This window comes from Protomyctophum bolini, assembly GCF_963924005.1.
Source record: "Protomyctophum bolini genome assembly, chromosome: 13".
Lineage (NCBI taxonomy): Eukaryota > Metazoa > Chordata > Actinopteri > Myctophiformes > Myctophidae > Protomyctophum > Protomyctophum bolini.
In genome coordinates, this window is record NC_137874.1 from 10,443,896 (window position 1) to 10,460,533 (window position 16,638).

The following is a 16,638-nucleotide window of genomic DNA, read 5'->3' on the forward strand; positions in this document are numbered from 1 at the left end:
CTTAAGTACAGTACTTGAGTAAATATGCTCCTTTTCACCACTGGTGAAGACTGTCATTGATTTGAGTGCTTAGATTACAACACTGTTGTTGACATCTATTACAGTACTATTTGTCATCGCTCTGTTGTGAAGAATTGACCGAGCTAGCTCTTCCAGTGACAGATAGTACCATGATGCTTATCGTCATAACACGGCCTGTATATAGTGGCTCCGATGATGGCAATGATTATTACATCCATTGTTATCGCAGTTGCATGGCTGACTGTGCAAGTGCAATGAAAGCATTTACCGTGCAGTATCTATCATTGCTGTGGCTGAGTTTGACCGGACACGTTCTAAATGGCAGAATCACTGCCTGCTTAAATCTGGACCTGAGGGAGATTCACGTTTGAAGTAGGATATAAAGAATGCTGCCACTGTCATTGAGTCCACGCTGCGTTATTTTATTGTACCCTATCGGTGCCAGCTGTTCCCTTTTGAAATGTAGCCATTGTACATTGGGAACACTCTGTATTGACTGCTTGGCACTAAAAAAAGGGACAGTCCGCTTCTGTGAATCTGCCAGCCAAGCAGCTGGTCTTCCGAGCATATACCTAATGATGTCACTTCTTGCAACGCATGCAGCCTCTGACTCTGTTTATGGTGTTGAAACTGAAAGGCCAGCACAAAAACTTGCATTGTATTTATAATTATGTGAATATGAAAGCAGGGAATCATAGCTTGAAATTGACATAATGTTGTTCAGTTTGACCCACCAGCTTTGGAGGTATGGCTTATAGAGTAATGTCTTGCAGAAAACAGCGATTTGAGAAAACAGGCTTGAAAGGTTCACTTCTGTGGTCTCTAACATTACACCTAGCTACATGTACATGTCGATTTCAGCTCTGACACTTATTTCAGACATGCTCTAGTACAATATGTGAAGAAAAAATCCCAGAAGAAAATAAGTCTTTCTCCTCTGGTGAAAAGCTGGAATTTGTACGATGGCAGGCTCTCAGTCAAATCGTGCATTGTGCATTACATTCACCCATTCATACACCAATGTCAGAGGAAACCATGCAAGGCACCAACCTGCACATCGGGAGCAATTAGGGGTCTTGCTCAAGGACACTTCGACACCAACTCGGGGGGGGGGGGGGGGGGGGGGGGCGGGGGGCGGGATCGAACCGGGAACCTCACGGATTTCCCCATCCAGCCGCCCCAAATTGTACAGAGGGGACTGTTTATGCGTATGCACGTGCATGTTTAGGTGTGTACTGTACATGTGTGTATGTGCCTCTACTGTACTGTACTGTATTGCGTGTGTGCACATGCTGTATGGATAGATGGCAAGTGGGCTGTTGTGACCAGCTCAGCTCAGCAGGGGGCAGTCTCTCCACCCTGACTAAGGGAGGCAATAGGATGACGAAGAGTAAATAAAAACACCATGTGTTTGCTTGCTTCAACTCATTTAGACTTGTGGCCGATTCAAGGAAAGAAAAAAGGCTTCTATAAATCAATCAATCAAACAGTTTTCTGAAAAACCTATGTTTATATGTCACCTATGTTTATATGTTATGGTGCTCAACTTTTTTCATGGGTTAGAATTATCTAATTATCCAGAATTATCCCCAGAATTATTTGTATTTGGCTGCGGACCTCCATCTGAAAATATGTATTTCCAGGGATCCCCCAGAAGCAAAGATTTGAGTTAAAAACGCTCGCTCTGAAAGAATATATATTCAAAGATTTGCGCCACATTTTTACGACTTTTTCAAAAATAGCAGATCTTAATAGTAGATCTGCTATTTTTCAATAGCTAAAGTATAAACATAATCCTTAATTGAAACACCAAAAGGGATGGGTTGAATGGGTTAGACTAAGAGCATGGCTGTATTCATGGGAATGGGATAATGCAAACGCCTATTGTGATTTTTACCTTTTGCTGTTCTCTTACTGTTGAGAGATAAATTACCCCTGGAGGACGTGATGTTTGGAAGGCTATATAGTTGAGTGGAGCTGTTGTTTCTTAGACACTTACGTTGGGAATAAAGCCCGGCGGCGGCAGCTGTTTGCTGAGCACGGTGCTCCAGTTGACGTCGGACATGTAGTCGAGGTCCTGGAGCTCTGCTAGGCAGGAGATACGCTTATCAAAGTCTATGCACAGCAGCTGCAGGAGTAAACACAAACAAGAACAACAAAAAACGGATCCAATGAATCAAAAGGAGTTGAAAATCGTGATTTTTTTTTAATGTTTTGAGTAAAAGTGTGAGACGAGGCAATTAATTAATTTAACGTTAGTTGCAAAACTGAGAGGTTCGGGTGTGTTGTTGTTTGTGCAGATGACAGTCAGCCTTCAAGGGAGACCCCTCCACACTTTCAATGGACGCTTATCGTATTTGGTGAGCTGTTGCTCCTTTCTCTCGTCTCCTCAACATTGCAGGACGAATAAGCAGAACGTCGTACAACTTCATGGCATCTCCTCATCCATCATGCCATACTTTTTAGCCAAATATACAGTATATGGCATGAGTGAAGTACTGTTCCTGCAGAGCCTGAGCCCAAAATGTATTTTAATAATGAATACTCCAAACTTGATTTGTGTGGAATTTTTTTTCCCATTACAGTTACAAAATGCTGTACACATAAAGGCAGACATTAAATACAACACGGTCTACCAGCAAAAGAAGAATGGTCTGTAATCTGGATCAAGGAAAGGATTATTCACATTTCTTTTTGTATACATTTCTCAGGGGTATGTAAAGGAGACAGAGGTTTCATAATTTATATGCTGCAGTTAAAGCATGAAACTATAAACAACCCATTTTGGGCGGGAACCCCTTTTGGTGTTTTAAACATTATGTTATAATTTAGCTATTGAAAAATAGCAGATCTACAAGCTCATAGCGCGCCACCGAGTGGCACGCTATGAGCTTGTAGATCTGCTATTTTTGAAAAATTGTGAAAATATTTATTTCGGAAAACTGGAGGATTTAGAAGATTTTTCTTTTTGAAATTTTGAGGTCAGGCCTAAATGGGTTAAATCAACTGTAAATTGTCCTGTAAAATATTGGCCAATAGAACCTATAGCTGCTGAACTGTGTTGAGACAGTAACAGTCTCGTCCTGTGTGGCACTGGCCACCAACTCACAGGAACGAAATAATAATTAAATTATGACCGAGGAGTGAGGAGAGGAGAGGAGAGGAGAGGAGAGGAGAGGAGAGGAGGGGAGGGGAGAGGAGAGGAGAGGAGAGGAGAGGAGAGGAGAGGAGAGGAGAGGAGAGGAGAGGAGAGGAGAGGAGGTTAAGAGCAGGAGGATGAGAAGCAGCGGTGAAACGGCTTGGGGAAGAGAAAGGATGACAGACGGCACGCTGATGAGTGGGAGGGACGGCCATATAAACACACAACGAGTCAGTAGTCAAGGAGAATGAATTCATGGGAGCAAACTGAGGTTAAACGGAGAGGTGGGCGAGTTGTGCATTGTGAGAGAATGGAAAAGGGAGAGATACGAAGCATATACCACCCCCCCCCACTTACACTTTCCCTCTGTTTGCCCCCCGCCACACACACACACTAATGTTGACAACTCTGTCTCACACACACACACACACACACACACACACACACGCACACACACACACACACACACACACACACACATGCTCTTCCTCTCTCATGCACGCCACTGGAATGCCAATGAGGGACATGTGTTCTGTGAGCACGAAGCAATGCAACAGACACTGCAGTGGATCGCTGCCAGTGCAGAGCCCAGAGACGCAACTTGCACTCTCAACTTCCCTGTAAAGTGTACCGTCCCCTGCGGAATGTTTCATCGAAAACTCCCGTGCTAAACATGCCTGGGAGGGGTTTCGATTGATTGAACACTTTATTGACGAGGGTCCTGGACATCCAGCTGTACTGTAAGGCACACATTTAATGATCATCGATCCTGTAGTGCAGTGACGTCATGTATATTGTCGGGGCTGTTGGGGGTTTTTCCGTGAAGAAAGCCCTCTTTCTTCAAAAGAGGAAGTGAATCCTCTTTTGTCCTAACTGTCCGGTGGTGGTGGGCGGTGGGCGTTGAGAAACACCTTCGATCCTCATGCATTGAATGGTGCGAGAATATGCGACTTGTCTGATAGTAAAAACAGAGAAATGGGTCTGTGTCCGCGGTGATAGCTGATCATCACCGCGACTGACGTAATGGTGTCGTTTTCCAACCCTTTAAAAACGACACCGCGGTGATAAGCTATCACCAAAAACTGGAGTACTGTATGTATGAGCCTTAAGAAGCCCAATTTCTTTCCAATATGGCTGATGTGCATAGAGCCTAGAGCCTATCACCTTCCTACTGTATAATGCAATGCGACTCACTCCTCAGTCCTCACCCCTACAGCTGATACAGAATGCTGCAGCATGTCTGGCCTTCAACCTCCCTACATTTTTCACATAGCTGCTGCCCCCCTTCTGCATTCACCAGCTTCCACTTGCCGCCTGCTTCAAATTCAAAACACAGACAAGGCGGTCAAGGGCATGGCACCAATTAGCATCCCCACACCCAACTCTGCACATCCTCGAAGTTCAGACTCCTCGCTCCGGGAACTTCTCATTTCTTGTATCACTTCTTGTTGCCTATTTTTGATGATGGCTATGCTAGTAATACTATGCAAGTATGGTGGCTACACTTATACAGCATAATTTGTTTAGACAGATAGATGGGTTTGATGTTTACCTGGTGTTCTAGTTACTCTGTCTGTAGTACTTAATTATGTTCTATGTCATGTTCTTGACTAGGGTTCTTGCCATGCCACTTAGTCTATAATGTTGAACTTACTAAACGGCTAAATTGCAAATTGTAAATTGTAGTTACATGTCTGCAATAGGACGCGCAGAGTTCTCGTAGACTTTGGTCGCAGCAGTATGAGAAAGCAGTCTGTACAGTATAAACGGACAGTAAGAGTCTACTGTCCTATTGTCATGGTGTAAGCTGCTCCCCATGTTTCATTGGTTGAACATAAATGACTCGTCATGAGATGAAAGGTGTTCATTCTCATTAAGTGGCATTCTGGCAGTGTCGCTGGCTCGACACTTCAACACAACATGATTAATGGGAGGCGCCCACCTTTTCCATAGCAAATGACATGCGTCCGGTTCCTGCACTTGGCTCACCTTTCTGAGAAGAGACTTGATCTCTGGAGACCAGCATGTGGGAAAGCAGGGGTGGACCTTATGGAAGGTCTGAAGGATCTCATTAGCTGGAGAACTGGACCTCATCACGAATGGACGCTGGAGAGGAGAGGAGAGGAGAGGAGAGGAGAGGAGAGGAGAGGAGAGGAGAGGAGAGGAGAGGAGAGGAGAGGAGAGGAGAGGAGAGGAGAGGAGAGGAGAGGAGAGGAGAGGAGAGGAGAGGATGCAGTACAAATTACGAAGGAGTTGAATTCATAGCCATGTTGTGTTTGGGATAGAGGGGTTTATTTGATTGACTGTATATTAAAGTTTGTTCTCGGCAGACGGTCTCTCAACTTATTTATCCCCTTCCTCTTCCCTTCTCGCATGCATCCTGCAGTCTCTAATATAGTATTTATGTTGCTGTGTGTGGAGTCTGTGGACCCCACCCCAGGAAGATTAGCAACCGCCATGGTGGAGGGCGAGTGGGGGATTCAACAAAACAAACGCTTAGCCTGCACAGCATTGCCCGTTTGCCTCCAGCACGGGGGGGACACACAGGCATAGTGTGTTCTGCAATCGAAATGGATGTCACGGTTCATGTATTTTGGATATGCGCAATCTGGAAATGAGAGAAGAAATTATTCAGTTTGCAGCTGCTGATTGGGTGCGAGGCGAGCACACATACAGGATACAGGATACTGATGTGACGGTGATGATTGATTGAAAGTGTAATTCCTTGTGACTGATTATTACCTTAGGGCTGTTTACATGCGTGATGTATAGGAATGGGACCAATTTAATACGGCAATTATACACGGCAAAGAGTGTTAGTTTGACCATGATAATGTAAACATGGTCCATGTTTACGCCCCCAGTTAAACAGCACTCAGAGGTTTGCAAGGTATATATGCTATGCAAAAAAAGTCATCTAACTTAATAATTCTACAACAATTTCTTTGCGTGGGGGTAGGCTACTATAGGTGGATGTTTATCTTTGCGTGGGGGTAGGCTGGATGCCACGCTGTGTGTCATAGGCTCAAGTTTGTCAGTTTGTCACCTCCCCCTTCACACCGTGACCTGCAGCACAGGAGTCCCCCAGGGGACTGTGTTGGGCCCCCTTCTCTTCACCCTTTACACGGCAGAGTTTAGACACTCCACAGAGATGTGCCACCTGCAGAAATTCTCAGACGACACCGCCATCGTCGGGAGCATCAAGGGGGTGGGTGAGGAGGGGGAGTACAGGAAAGTGATTGAGGACTTTGTGGACTGGAGTCACCTGAACAGGCTCCAGCTCAATGTCTCCAAAACAAAGGAGATCGTGATTGACTTCCGGAGAGCCCGCCCCACCCCTCAGCCTGTTTACATCGGGGGTGGGGGTGGAGGTATCTTTCTTTCTTTTGTGGCCAGATGTAATTTTATGGGGTCTAGTAGAACTATAGTAAATAATACAAAAATAAATCGCTATAGCATTTTGTAAAATAAATCATATTTAGCCCCATGTTCGAAAAGAGCTAAAATCGCTAAAACGAAAGAAAGCAGCAAATGAAAGAACATTAACACTCATATTTTACTTTTGCTTATAACAACCTAAAACATGAACCTTGGTTGAAAAACACTAAAGTTGTCCTTTAAGGCCATGAAGACATGAAACATTAATAGGAATGTGAAGGCAATGGAATATATTTTTGGTTTAAATCTTTTTAAACCACTGTCATGGTCTTGTCAAGGCTAGATCGTAGATCTGATGCTGAGGAGTGCCTGTTTTTGTACATATGGGGCTATTCGAAGAGACAGTTGAAGATGTATTATTCACATCGGTGAAGCATGCCAGGCCATGCTGAGCTGAGGTGACATGAGATGTGTGCGTGTGTGAGATGTGTGTGTGAGATGTGTGTGTGAGATGTGTGTGCGTGCGTGCCAAAGGTCCCCACAAGTACAGTAGAATTTGAGAAATGGACATTGTGAGGTCAGGAACACTCATGTCGTCAAAGTAGATTTAACCATTTATTGCAACACATGGAATACAGTTAAACTTGGCGTTAATGGCTCTGCTCTTAAGATGTTCCCTAAAATGCGTGCGCGTGCCTGCAAAAGTGTGTTGCGTGCATGCAAGAGTGTGTTGCGCGCGTACGTGCGTGCGTGGTATATACAGTAGTGTGTATGAGTGTGGTACCTGTCCCCTGAGCAGCTCGTAGGCAGTGATTCCCAGGGACCACCAGTCCACAGCGAAGGAATAGCCAGGATGAGACCCCTCGAACGGTTGGAACAGCTCTGGGGCTGATGGAACAAGAAAACACACCCACACATGGCTTTGGTCCAAAATGAGCTTGAAACCTTTTTAAAGCAACAGTCTGGAAGACACAACTGCCACTCACATTAACAACAATAATTGAAAAAACCTTTTTCAAATGGCAAAATGGTAAAATGTAACTGAACCACATGAACCCTGGCAACCCTATTCCGGGCATGACATTATAGCATTCAGTAAAGATTCACTGGCCTCCTGAGCATGTTTCTGCTTGTATATTGGCTATTTTCACTAGTTTGGTTCCCTGGCAAACATCTAACATCTCTTTTGGGCTCCAGAGAACTGTGATGACGGCCTTGCACCGTCTAAGAAGCTCAGGCGACATACAGTTAGCTGAGAGGTTGCTAGTGACGGCAATGACTTTGAGGTCTCCGACAGCGGCACTACGGCCACATTCACTCTTCAATTGGAATGAATAGACTCCAACCTGCTTCCGGTCTCCTAAAAGGTGTCCGCCTACTTAGTTCACGCAGATACGAGAAGTAAACCGGAGATGGTGAGTCTATTTTGGTCTTGGCTATATATGGCCTCCTGAGTCCTGCCCGCTATTGGACACCGCTACTCTGAGTTGGGCTAACTGCCAAACCGCCAACTCGCCACTTCCCCCATACTGGAGGAAGAGATGCTCGAGCCAAGACTCCAAGCAACAGGGCAACCCCCAGAACAAGCTCTGGGGCAATTTCTCAGCCTCCACGTGTGTGGCAAAGAAATTGTAAATGGACTGCATTTACATATAGTGCTATAGTGCCTTTCCAGTCATCTCGGCCATTTAAAGCATTTGACATTAATTGATGAAAAGGAAGCCCTTAATAGGCTAACTCAAAGCACACGCCAGACGAATACGATATTATTAAAGAGCCTTTAATGTATCAGCACATACAGTATATAACATTAAACCTCTTAAAAAGACAGATCAAAAGTCTTTAGTCCTTACCTGGCCCCTACACCATAGACTCACTCCATTCCACTGAGTGGACTTCACTTCAGTTTGATATCAGGGCTCAGGCTACCTTAACCTGGCATTGTACCTATTGCCAGGGCTGGACTGGCCACAGGTCATACCGGGCATATTCCCGGTGGGCCACAACTGTAGGGGGGCGCCATGATGATAAAAAAAACAACATTTCTTTTTTTTTGACAGGCAGGCAGGCCAATAGGCGGCAGGCCACCAGCAAAAGTCCGGGCGTGCTGCCATTCTGTCAGTGAGTGACAAATAAACCCTCTACAAAGGGTTGTGTAGTTAGTTGTCTGTTGGTTTGTATCATTTATGTTGTTCTGTGAAAGTGGTGGTATTAGGGCTTGTTTGTTTGTGTGTGCCTCGACGGAGCGGGCGGTAGAGTTTCTGCTATCTGCACGCTGGTTGTGGTGGGCCGGTCTGGGCCAAATTCACGCGAAAATGACCGGGCCTATTGCACTGTCAAATGTTGGGTCTGGGTACCACCAGGGCTCTAAATGGACCTTTACAGGTCTGTAACTCTGATCCCCAATGTTGAGAAACACTGACATATTGAACTCTAACCAAGAGCACCCGGGTTGTCTGCACTTTAGAACAAGCGTCACAGTTGTAACAATAACAGACCCATTCCCCACCTGGGTGGGGGGTTCACACAGAGAGGGACGGGGCCTGACTCAGCTGTGTCAGCTCAAAGCAATTATCTGGAGCTCTTAACCATTCTGGATGTCTCAGACAGTGTATTCCCTCTCCCCACAGGGGCTGGTTCACTGTGACAACATGACTGCGGTAGCATATGTCAGTAGCCGAGCGGGGAGGGGGGGGGGGGGGCATGCACTCACACCTCCACCGTCTAGCTCCCAGACTCTTGTTGGCCCAGAGCATCCATCACTTCCTGCTGTTATGCGAGACCCACGAGTATTCTGAACGCGGCCGCGGTTCTGCTGTCAATGTTCACTATCAAAAAATGATGACGGGAAAGCCAAAGAGGAGCGGAGAACAACATGCACTCCAATCTGCTTTCCCTCTTCCGTGGCGCAGTGGGGGGGAGAGAGAGAGAGAGAGAGAGAGAGAGAGAGAGAGAGAGAGAGAGAGAGAGAGAGAGACATCAAAGAAGTAATAAATTCCCGCTCACTCTGAATCACCTCTGCAACAAGTGGAATAAACCACATCAGTGTTTTGGTCACAAAGACCCAATTCAATATATTTCTGGTCTTTGATGCTAGGAAGGCTAGAGAGGCTTATAAATAGCATGGGAGGTTGAACAGAGTACAAATGTGTCAACCTGTGGCTATCCTCAGTGTACTAATAGCCTAATTTCTCTTTGCCTCAAAATAACCTTCCTACGGGTTGATGATGCCGCTTGTTTGGTCGTGTAAACTAAACTAATTTTATTTTTAATTCGATTTTTTACATTTATTTGAGTTTTTATTTTATTTACTTCAACCCCTGTTATTTTTGCAGGGCAGTGGTCACGTTGTTGACCTACAGTAGCTATCCCTGACGTCCATGGTACTGTCTAGCTAGAGCTGGTGTTATATTGACCGATCATACTGTATTGTGTTCCCTTGAGACTACACAAAGTCAAACTGCTCAGGAAGGCAGCCGCACTGTTCTCTGTTCAGAGAGTATATTGCCTGAATAAAACGCAGCAGTCACCGTGATTACGGCATTTTTACACAATGGCATATGGGCACTGGTTCTCACCGTCGGGTCCGGGGGCCGCCAGGGGTCCAAATAGACCGTGACGGGGCTGTAACTCTCAAGAGTCAAACACTGAGGGTGTAGATTTGGACCCGCAAGGGTGTAGTTGGTTCCATTTGTACACTCTCAGAGTTGAACTGGAGGATTTTACCGTGTAGATTCAGGGGTTCCAGAGATACAAATTAACCCGTTCTGACCTGAGATCAGATTCTAAAAATGTCTTCTACATCCTGACAGTTTTCTGAAAAAGCTATGTTTCTATGTCAGTCGTTCTTCGATTTTTCAAAAATAGCAGACCTACAAGCTCGTAGCTCGCCACTCGGTGGTGCGCTATGAGCTTGTAGATCTGCTATTTTTCAATAGCTAAAGCATAACGTAATGCTAACACCAAAAGGTCCGGTGGACTAATGCATATCATACTGTGGGTCCTTGAAATTCAAAAGGTTGACAATCACCTGCATAATAGTAAAACTGCTGTGTTATCGCTCGTCAATGGGAATAACTCTCACATGGAGCCTCAGCGATCATTATACGGGCATGGCTGCATTAGGGAATATATTCCTCTGGGGCAGGAAATCTGCTCAGCCGCATGAGTGCGTTTCTCCCCTGGCTCTGACAAGGTTGTAGGCTATCACCTGGTACAGTAGATGTACAGTAATAAGGATGCTGGTGGCATGCACAGCTATGTTGAGGTGGGCTCTTTGTGAGTCAGTGCACCTGCAGTATTCATCTTTTTCATCAGCATCTATCCTAGCATATCAAATATCTCATCCTATCAAATGATTATGAACGGCTCTGTAGGTGTATGATCTGTACTATGAAGTATGTATGATCTGTACTATTATATAGATATGCAAAACGTGCATTCACATGATCCACAACAAAGTAGAAAGGCAAACACAAAGGAAAAAGACAGACACTCGTGCGCAGTGCGCACACATCCCCGAAACTCAAACCAAACACGCGCACGCATGGATGCATGCACAGCAACACACGAACACTCAGAATATGAAGCAGCGATCGGACTGTCTCAAGAGGATATCCTCCAGATTCCATTGAACTAAAAGCAACCTAGGGCCTTTGTAATAAATAATTGCGTGTTTGCCATGAATAATGGTTTAAATGGTGTCAGGGGGACATCCGCCTCTGGAAGCTTTCGATTCCAAAGTTCCCTTTCCTGTTTTCTATGCAGCAGGAACTAAGTTGGGCTATAAATTATCTATTGCGGCCGGTGAGAAATGTTTAGTTTCTAGTGGTCAAAGATTACTTACTCATCAGGCCTCACTTGAGTCTCTTTCTCTGTCCGGTTTTACATTGTAACATCTCCCCCTTAGTCTCAGTTTTATAGCCTTTCCATCTGTCTCTATATCTCCGTCCCAACGTGTATCTCTAAAGCCACATGTATATTTAAAGTCTTTGCATGCCAGTGTCGCACAACGGAAATATACAATCTATACAAGCTTATGACGCGTCGCAGCGCAACATGCTGTGAGCTTGTAAAGTATCGCAGGCAAACTGAGAGAGAGAGAGACACGCATGCACAGATAACCACACGCATCTCTCTCTCTCTCTCTCTCTCTCTCTCTCTCTCTCTCTCTCTCTCTCTCTCTGACATCTCGATATTCTGACTTTGGGACTGAATCCATATTGATCTGATGATGCCAGAGCACTTAGTGAAAAGTCATGAGATAGATAACTGGAAATTGATATGAGGATAAAGTGTGTGTGTGTGTGTGTGTGTGTGTGTGTGTGTGTGTGTGTGTGTGTGTGTGTGTGTGTGTGTGTGTGTGTGTGTGTGTGTGTGTGTGTGTGTGTGTGTGTGTGTGTGTGTGTGTGTGTGTGTGTGTGTGTGTGTGTGTGTGTGTGTGTGTGTGTGTGTGTGTGTGTGTGTGTGTGTGTGTGAGTGTGACAGTGACAGAATAAAGAAATAGTAGTTACCCATATACGGCTTGGTCCCAGCAATAGAGGTCGCTTTCAGGTCATCCTTGACAATAGCTGCGATGTTGAAGTCTGTCAGATGGACATGCCCTGGAGAACAGAGATAAAAAAATACATAAAGAGACTGGTCTCCACCTCTCTGCATACAGCCACCGTATCACACGGCTGCCAGAGACCCAAGTTCAGTCAGATTTAAGGCTTTTTTCTTATCGCCTTACAGGAGCTGGGTTTTACAGACATTTTCCCACTGCCATCCCTGTGCACTTTTAAGCCTCTCCAGTATTTTTTGGTTTCCAGTGCCAACCTGACGTGGTATACATTGATTTCAAATTAGGCAATGGATAATTTGTGAATTTCTCACAATATGTACAGACATGACATCTGACCTCTTCACAGTTCACACTTCTCTTCGCTTTTCCTGATCTTTTCCTGAAAAGCCTCCCCCCCCCCCCTCTTTGTTTTGCCTGATTTGCCTTGTGTAAGAAGAGGTCAATTTGCACCATGGCACCATTTCATATGGCAAACCCCCCCCCCCCCCCCCTTTTGTCTGTGACAATTCACTGATGTTTCAGTCACAACGCCAAGTGAACTTAGCTGGTGGATGGTTAGGCCTACTTTACCCCCTTGTGGCCTTGTGGTTAGAGTGTCCACCCTGAGACTGGGAGGTCGGGGTTCGATCCCTGCCTGGGTCATACCAAAGACTCAATGCCTCCCTGCTTGACACTCAGCATCAAGGGTTGGATTGCCCCTGCGACATACTAGCGTCATGTCCAGGGGGTGTACCTGTACATCAAGCTGCCTCACGTCACGCTACAGAAACAGAAGATAGGCTCCTGCCCCACGGGCCTCATGGCTCGGCAATGCTACTTACTTACTCTGCGGTTTTGAACTTATTTTCAGTTGTTCCTGCAGCCCTGAATGGGAAACGACTTCTGTTCTCTATATTCGCTCACTGTGTGGCAACACAGGTCTCCCTCCCGACGCTCTACATGTGCTCCCTCCTGCTCCCTCCTGATCCCTCCCGATGCTCTGCTGTGCTCCCTCCCGATCCCTCCTGATCCCTCCCGACGCTCTACATGTGCTCCCTCCTGATCCCTCCTTATCCCTCCCGATGCTCTGCTGTGCTCCCGCCTCCAGGGCGGCGCTCTGCCTGTTGCCGACAGGTCCATGTCCTCTCTCCTCCTGTCTGCTCCCCGTGTGTGCCTGTGGTCCCAAGTGCCTCCGTGGGGAGTTTTCGTTTTCTGGGCGCTTTATCTAAACCAGGGTAAATCACGTTCAGATTTATTTTTCAAGTGGGCCCTGAGGCCTTTTGAGCAAAGCCCTGCTTCAAAGTCAAACCGTTACACACATTGACACTTGGGAGCTGCCCAGTGCCCAGCCACAGTCTATTATGAGCATTTGGGGGTCAGGTGCCTTGCTCAAGGGCACTTCAACTGCGGGGTGTTGAGGGAGGTGGTGACCGTGATGTGTCTGATTCATTTCCTCACCCAGATTGTTCCTGCTGGCCACAGGGGATCCCTCTCCCGCTCACTCAAACACATGAACTGAACAGAATTGAATTGAGTTCAAATGAAAATGCGACTTGCATTGTTCAATGTGTTTTTGCTATATGGCCGCACGCACATGACCTGGTTGGAATTTGTGTCAATGGAAACACATAATTGTGTTGTGTGTGTGGGGGTGGGGGGTCGAAACCCACAATGTAAATAATCACAGGCCAATCTCCAAACTGTATATTTTAGCAAGATTATTTGAAAAGCTTCTCGGCGATCAACTGCCATTTTAGCCAATCTGGATTCAGAGACAACACACTGTCACTGCTGCCATTATTAACCACTTAACCCCTGCTATACAGTAAACTTCATCAAAGCTCATATGATGAATAGCTGATCTATAAAAGCTTGTAGATCCGCTTACCTTTGTTTGAAAGTCTCTGCTGATGCCCAAAATAGGGACGGTTGCTTAAAATAACAAACGGCAACATGGAGGCAATAGAAATAACCTGTGCTGCACTCTTTTATTGATATTTTTGAAAGGGTTCAATACAGTTGACCACAGCGCCTCGGTCAATATGCTCCACCACGTTGGTGTGTCTAATCAAGCAACATGCTTGTGTTCTCAGACATGCAATGTGTCCAGATGGAACAACCCTTTGTGAAAATGTAATAAGCTATACCATTTTTATGCTGCCAATAATATGTATTGCTATTCATCATCTGTTGTACAGGCCTTTGGCATATACTGTATACAGTCTATTTGATGTTGTTCAGTCCCACCTGCAGCAACTAAAGTTGGTATTAAAAAAATACATATACTGTAGAGGAAAACTGTTTTCCAATGTGAGAGAGTTACCACCCAAAAAGATCCAAGTAATAACCTCCCAAAGAAAAGCAATGTGTCCACAGCCATCTTGCCTGTGGTGACTTGTTGTATACGTATGAGTGTTCTGCCCAATGTTCGCGGTCGTTGGACACATTGTCCAACGACCATGTGTCATTCATTGTGTCTTGCAATTTGTCACATCATTTGTCATTATTCATTACATTCTAATGCTAAATCTGATTGGCCGTACTGTGTGTATATGGACGTGATGCAGACATAACTATTATTGATTTAGTTTTATCTTAAAAAAAAAAAAAGCTTACAAGCTTCTCTGCTGCTGACTGATCTGTGTATATATTATACAATGCTGCCCACTTCGCCTGGAACACCCTCCAGTTAATATTAAATGACTTGGATTGGATTATTGATTAATAATGGCATTTACAAAAATATATAATTAATTCATTTATATTTAGCTAATACTGAATCTGGCCTAATGTAACTGCATGGGCATAGTTTACAACACAGAGTTTTTCAAGAGGTTTTGCACAATAATCCAGTATATAGAACTGATTTCCAAAGTCAAAACAATGACCTCTCTTTCACCTTGACGCAAGATCAAGATGGCCACACGTTTTTGCCATGCATACAGAGCACCCGCTAATGAGCCGTGTGTGTGTGTGTGTGTGTGTGTGTGTGTGTGTGTGTGTGTGTGTGTGTGTGTGTGTGTGTGTGTGTGTGTGTGTGTGTGTGTGTGTGTGTGTGTGTGTGTGTGTGTGTGTGTGTGTGTGTGTGTGTGTGTGTGTGTGTGTGTGTGTGTGTGTGTGTGTGTGTGTGTGTGTGTGTGTGTGTGTGTGTGTGTGTGTGTGTGTGTGTGTGTGTGCGTGCGTGCGTGCGTGCGTGCGTGCGTGCGTGCGTGCGTGCGTGCGTGCGTGCGTGCGTGCGTGCGTGCGTGCGTGCGAGATATAGAGAGAGATTGGAAAAGAACAATGCACTCCTGACAATTTGTCTTGCCGCATATAGCAATTCTTCGGTTGAGTGGGTTTCCTCTCTTCTGTTCCCTCCTTTTTCCCCCCCTTTCTTTGCTCCCCTTTCACCCTACCCTTTCCTTCTTCTCCCCCTGACAGGGTTTCTTCTCATCACTTCTTTGTTTGCCTCTCTCCCCTCCAGCCTCGCTCCATCCCTCTCTTCTTGTCCCCGTGCCCGTCTCCCCCCCGCCGCGTTGCAGACACATCCAGGACAGTGGAGTCTAGAGGAAGTCTCACCTCATGAGCATCTGATCTATATTAATGCAAGTTCTCAAACCTTTCAATTACAAGGCCCCCTAATAACTCTGCAAGAGAGAGAGCTATATCGGCTTTATGGGATTATAATATATTGCCACATATTGCGCACAATGACACATTCGTATTCTCATAAAATCCCCATCCCAGCACTTAATTCTAAATACACTTCTGCCATAAAAAAAACGCTCTGTAATCTGCTACGCCCGATTATCAATTCATTGTGTCAAATTTGTTCATCAATCAAAGATAAGGATTTCAACGTGGCGTGGTTTTCGCTGCCTATACACCAGAGACAGAGAGGCGGGGGGGGGGGGGTATGTCGTTATTTCCTGTAAAGCATACATCGCTTGGCTTAAAACAGCTCCCTCAACTTGTATTGTTGAGTCTTGGTGACAACGCTGCTGTCCATGGATGCTGAAGGGCATGAAGTGTCCTTTCCTTCTTTTCTCTGTTGCAGGAGGGGGGCTTGCACTAGTCTGCAGTATCCTCTATACAGCCCACACGTTTATAGACCCCTGGTCTAAACGGCTTCCCCATGTGGCTATGCCTGTAGCTATTGGTTACACTGAAGAAGAGTGGCTTGCCTCAAGACGTCCATGTGGCAATTACAAGTCTATTCGTATAGTGCTGTCTTAGTCTTTCTTCTTCATGTATGCTATACCTTAAAGATAAACACGAGTTGAGCACATTGTATTTGATTTAAAACTAGATACCGGTAATTAATCTCCGCAGATCCCCTCCAGGACCCGGTTGCCTACAGTATACCCGATCTGTTGCGATCTGTTGTTATACCACCATGAAATATTAGGGTCGGAGGTTCTTCCCTGGCCTACTGCAAGTGTGCATTCAATGTTTCACACTGTGGACTCACAGGAATGACAACATAATACCTCGCCTTTTAAAATATAATGGCCAGATTGCTTTGAGACTTCCCTGCTTGTGACACCTGCATGACATTTCCTCCGCAGCCACCCTCGGG

General features: G+C 45.5%; 1 protein-coding gene across 1 annotated transcript in view; it reads right to left on the minus strand.

Moving 5' to 3' along the window:
• stk32a (serine/threonine kinase 32A) overlaps window positions 1-16,638 on the minus strand; it is a 99,632-nt gene that overhangs the window by 21,573 nt on the left and 61,421 nt on the right. The window contains exons 6-9 of the mRNA XM_080781258.1: window positions 12,052-12,141; window positions 7,323-7,426; window positions 5,150-5,266; window positions 2,021-2,149 (exon numbers count right to left, since the gene is read on the minus strand). Of these exons, the coding sequence (XP_080637384.1) occupies window positions 2,021-2,149; window positions 5,150-5,266; window positions 7,323-7,426; window positions 12,052-12,141 (440 nt within the window). The remainder of the gene's footprint in view (window positions 1-2,020; window positions 2,150-5,149; window positions 5,267-7,322; window positions 7,427-12,051; window positions 12,142-16,638) is intronic.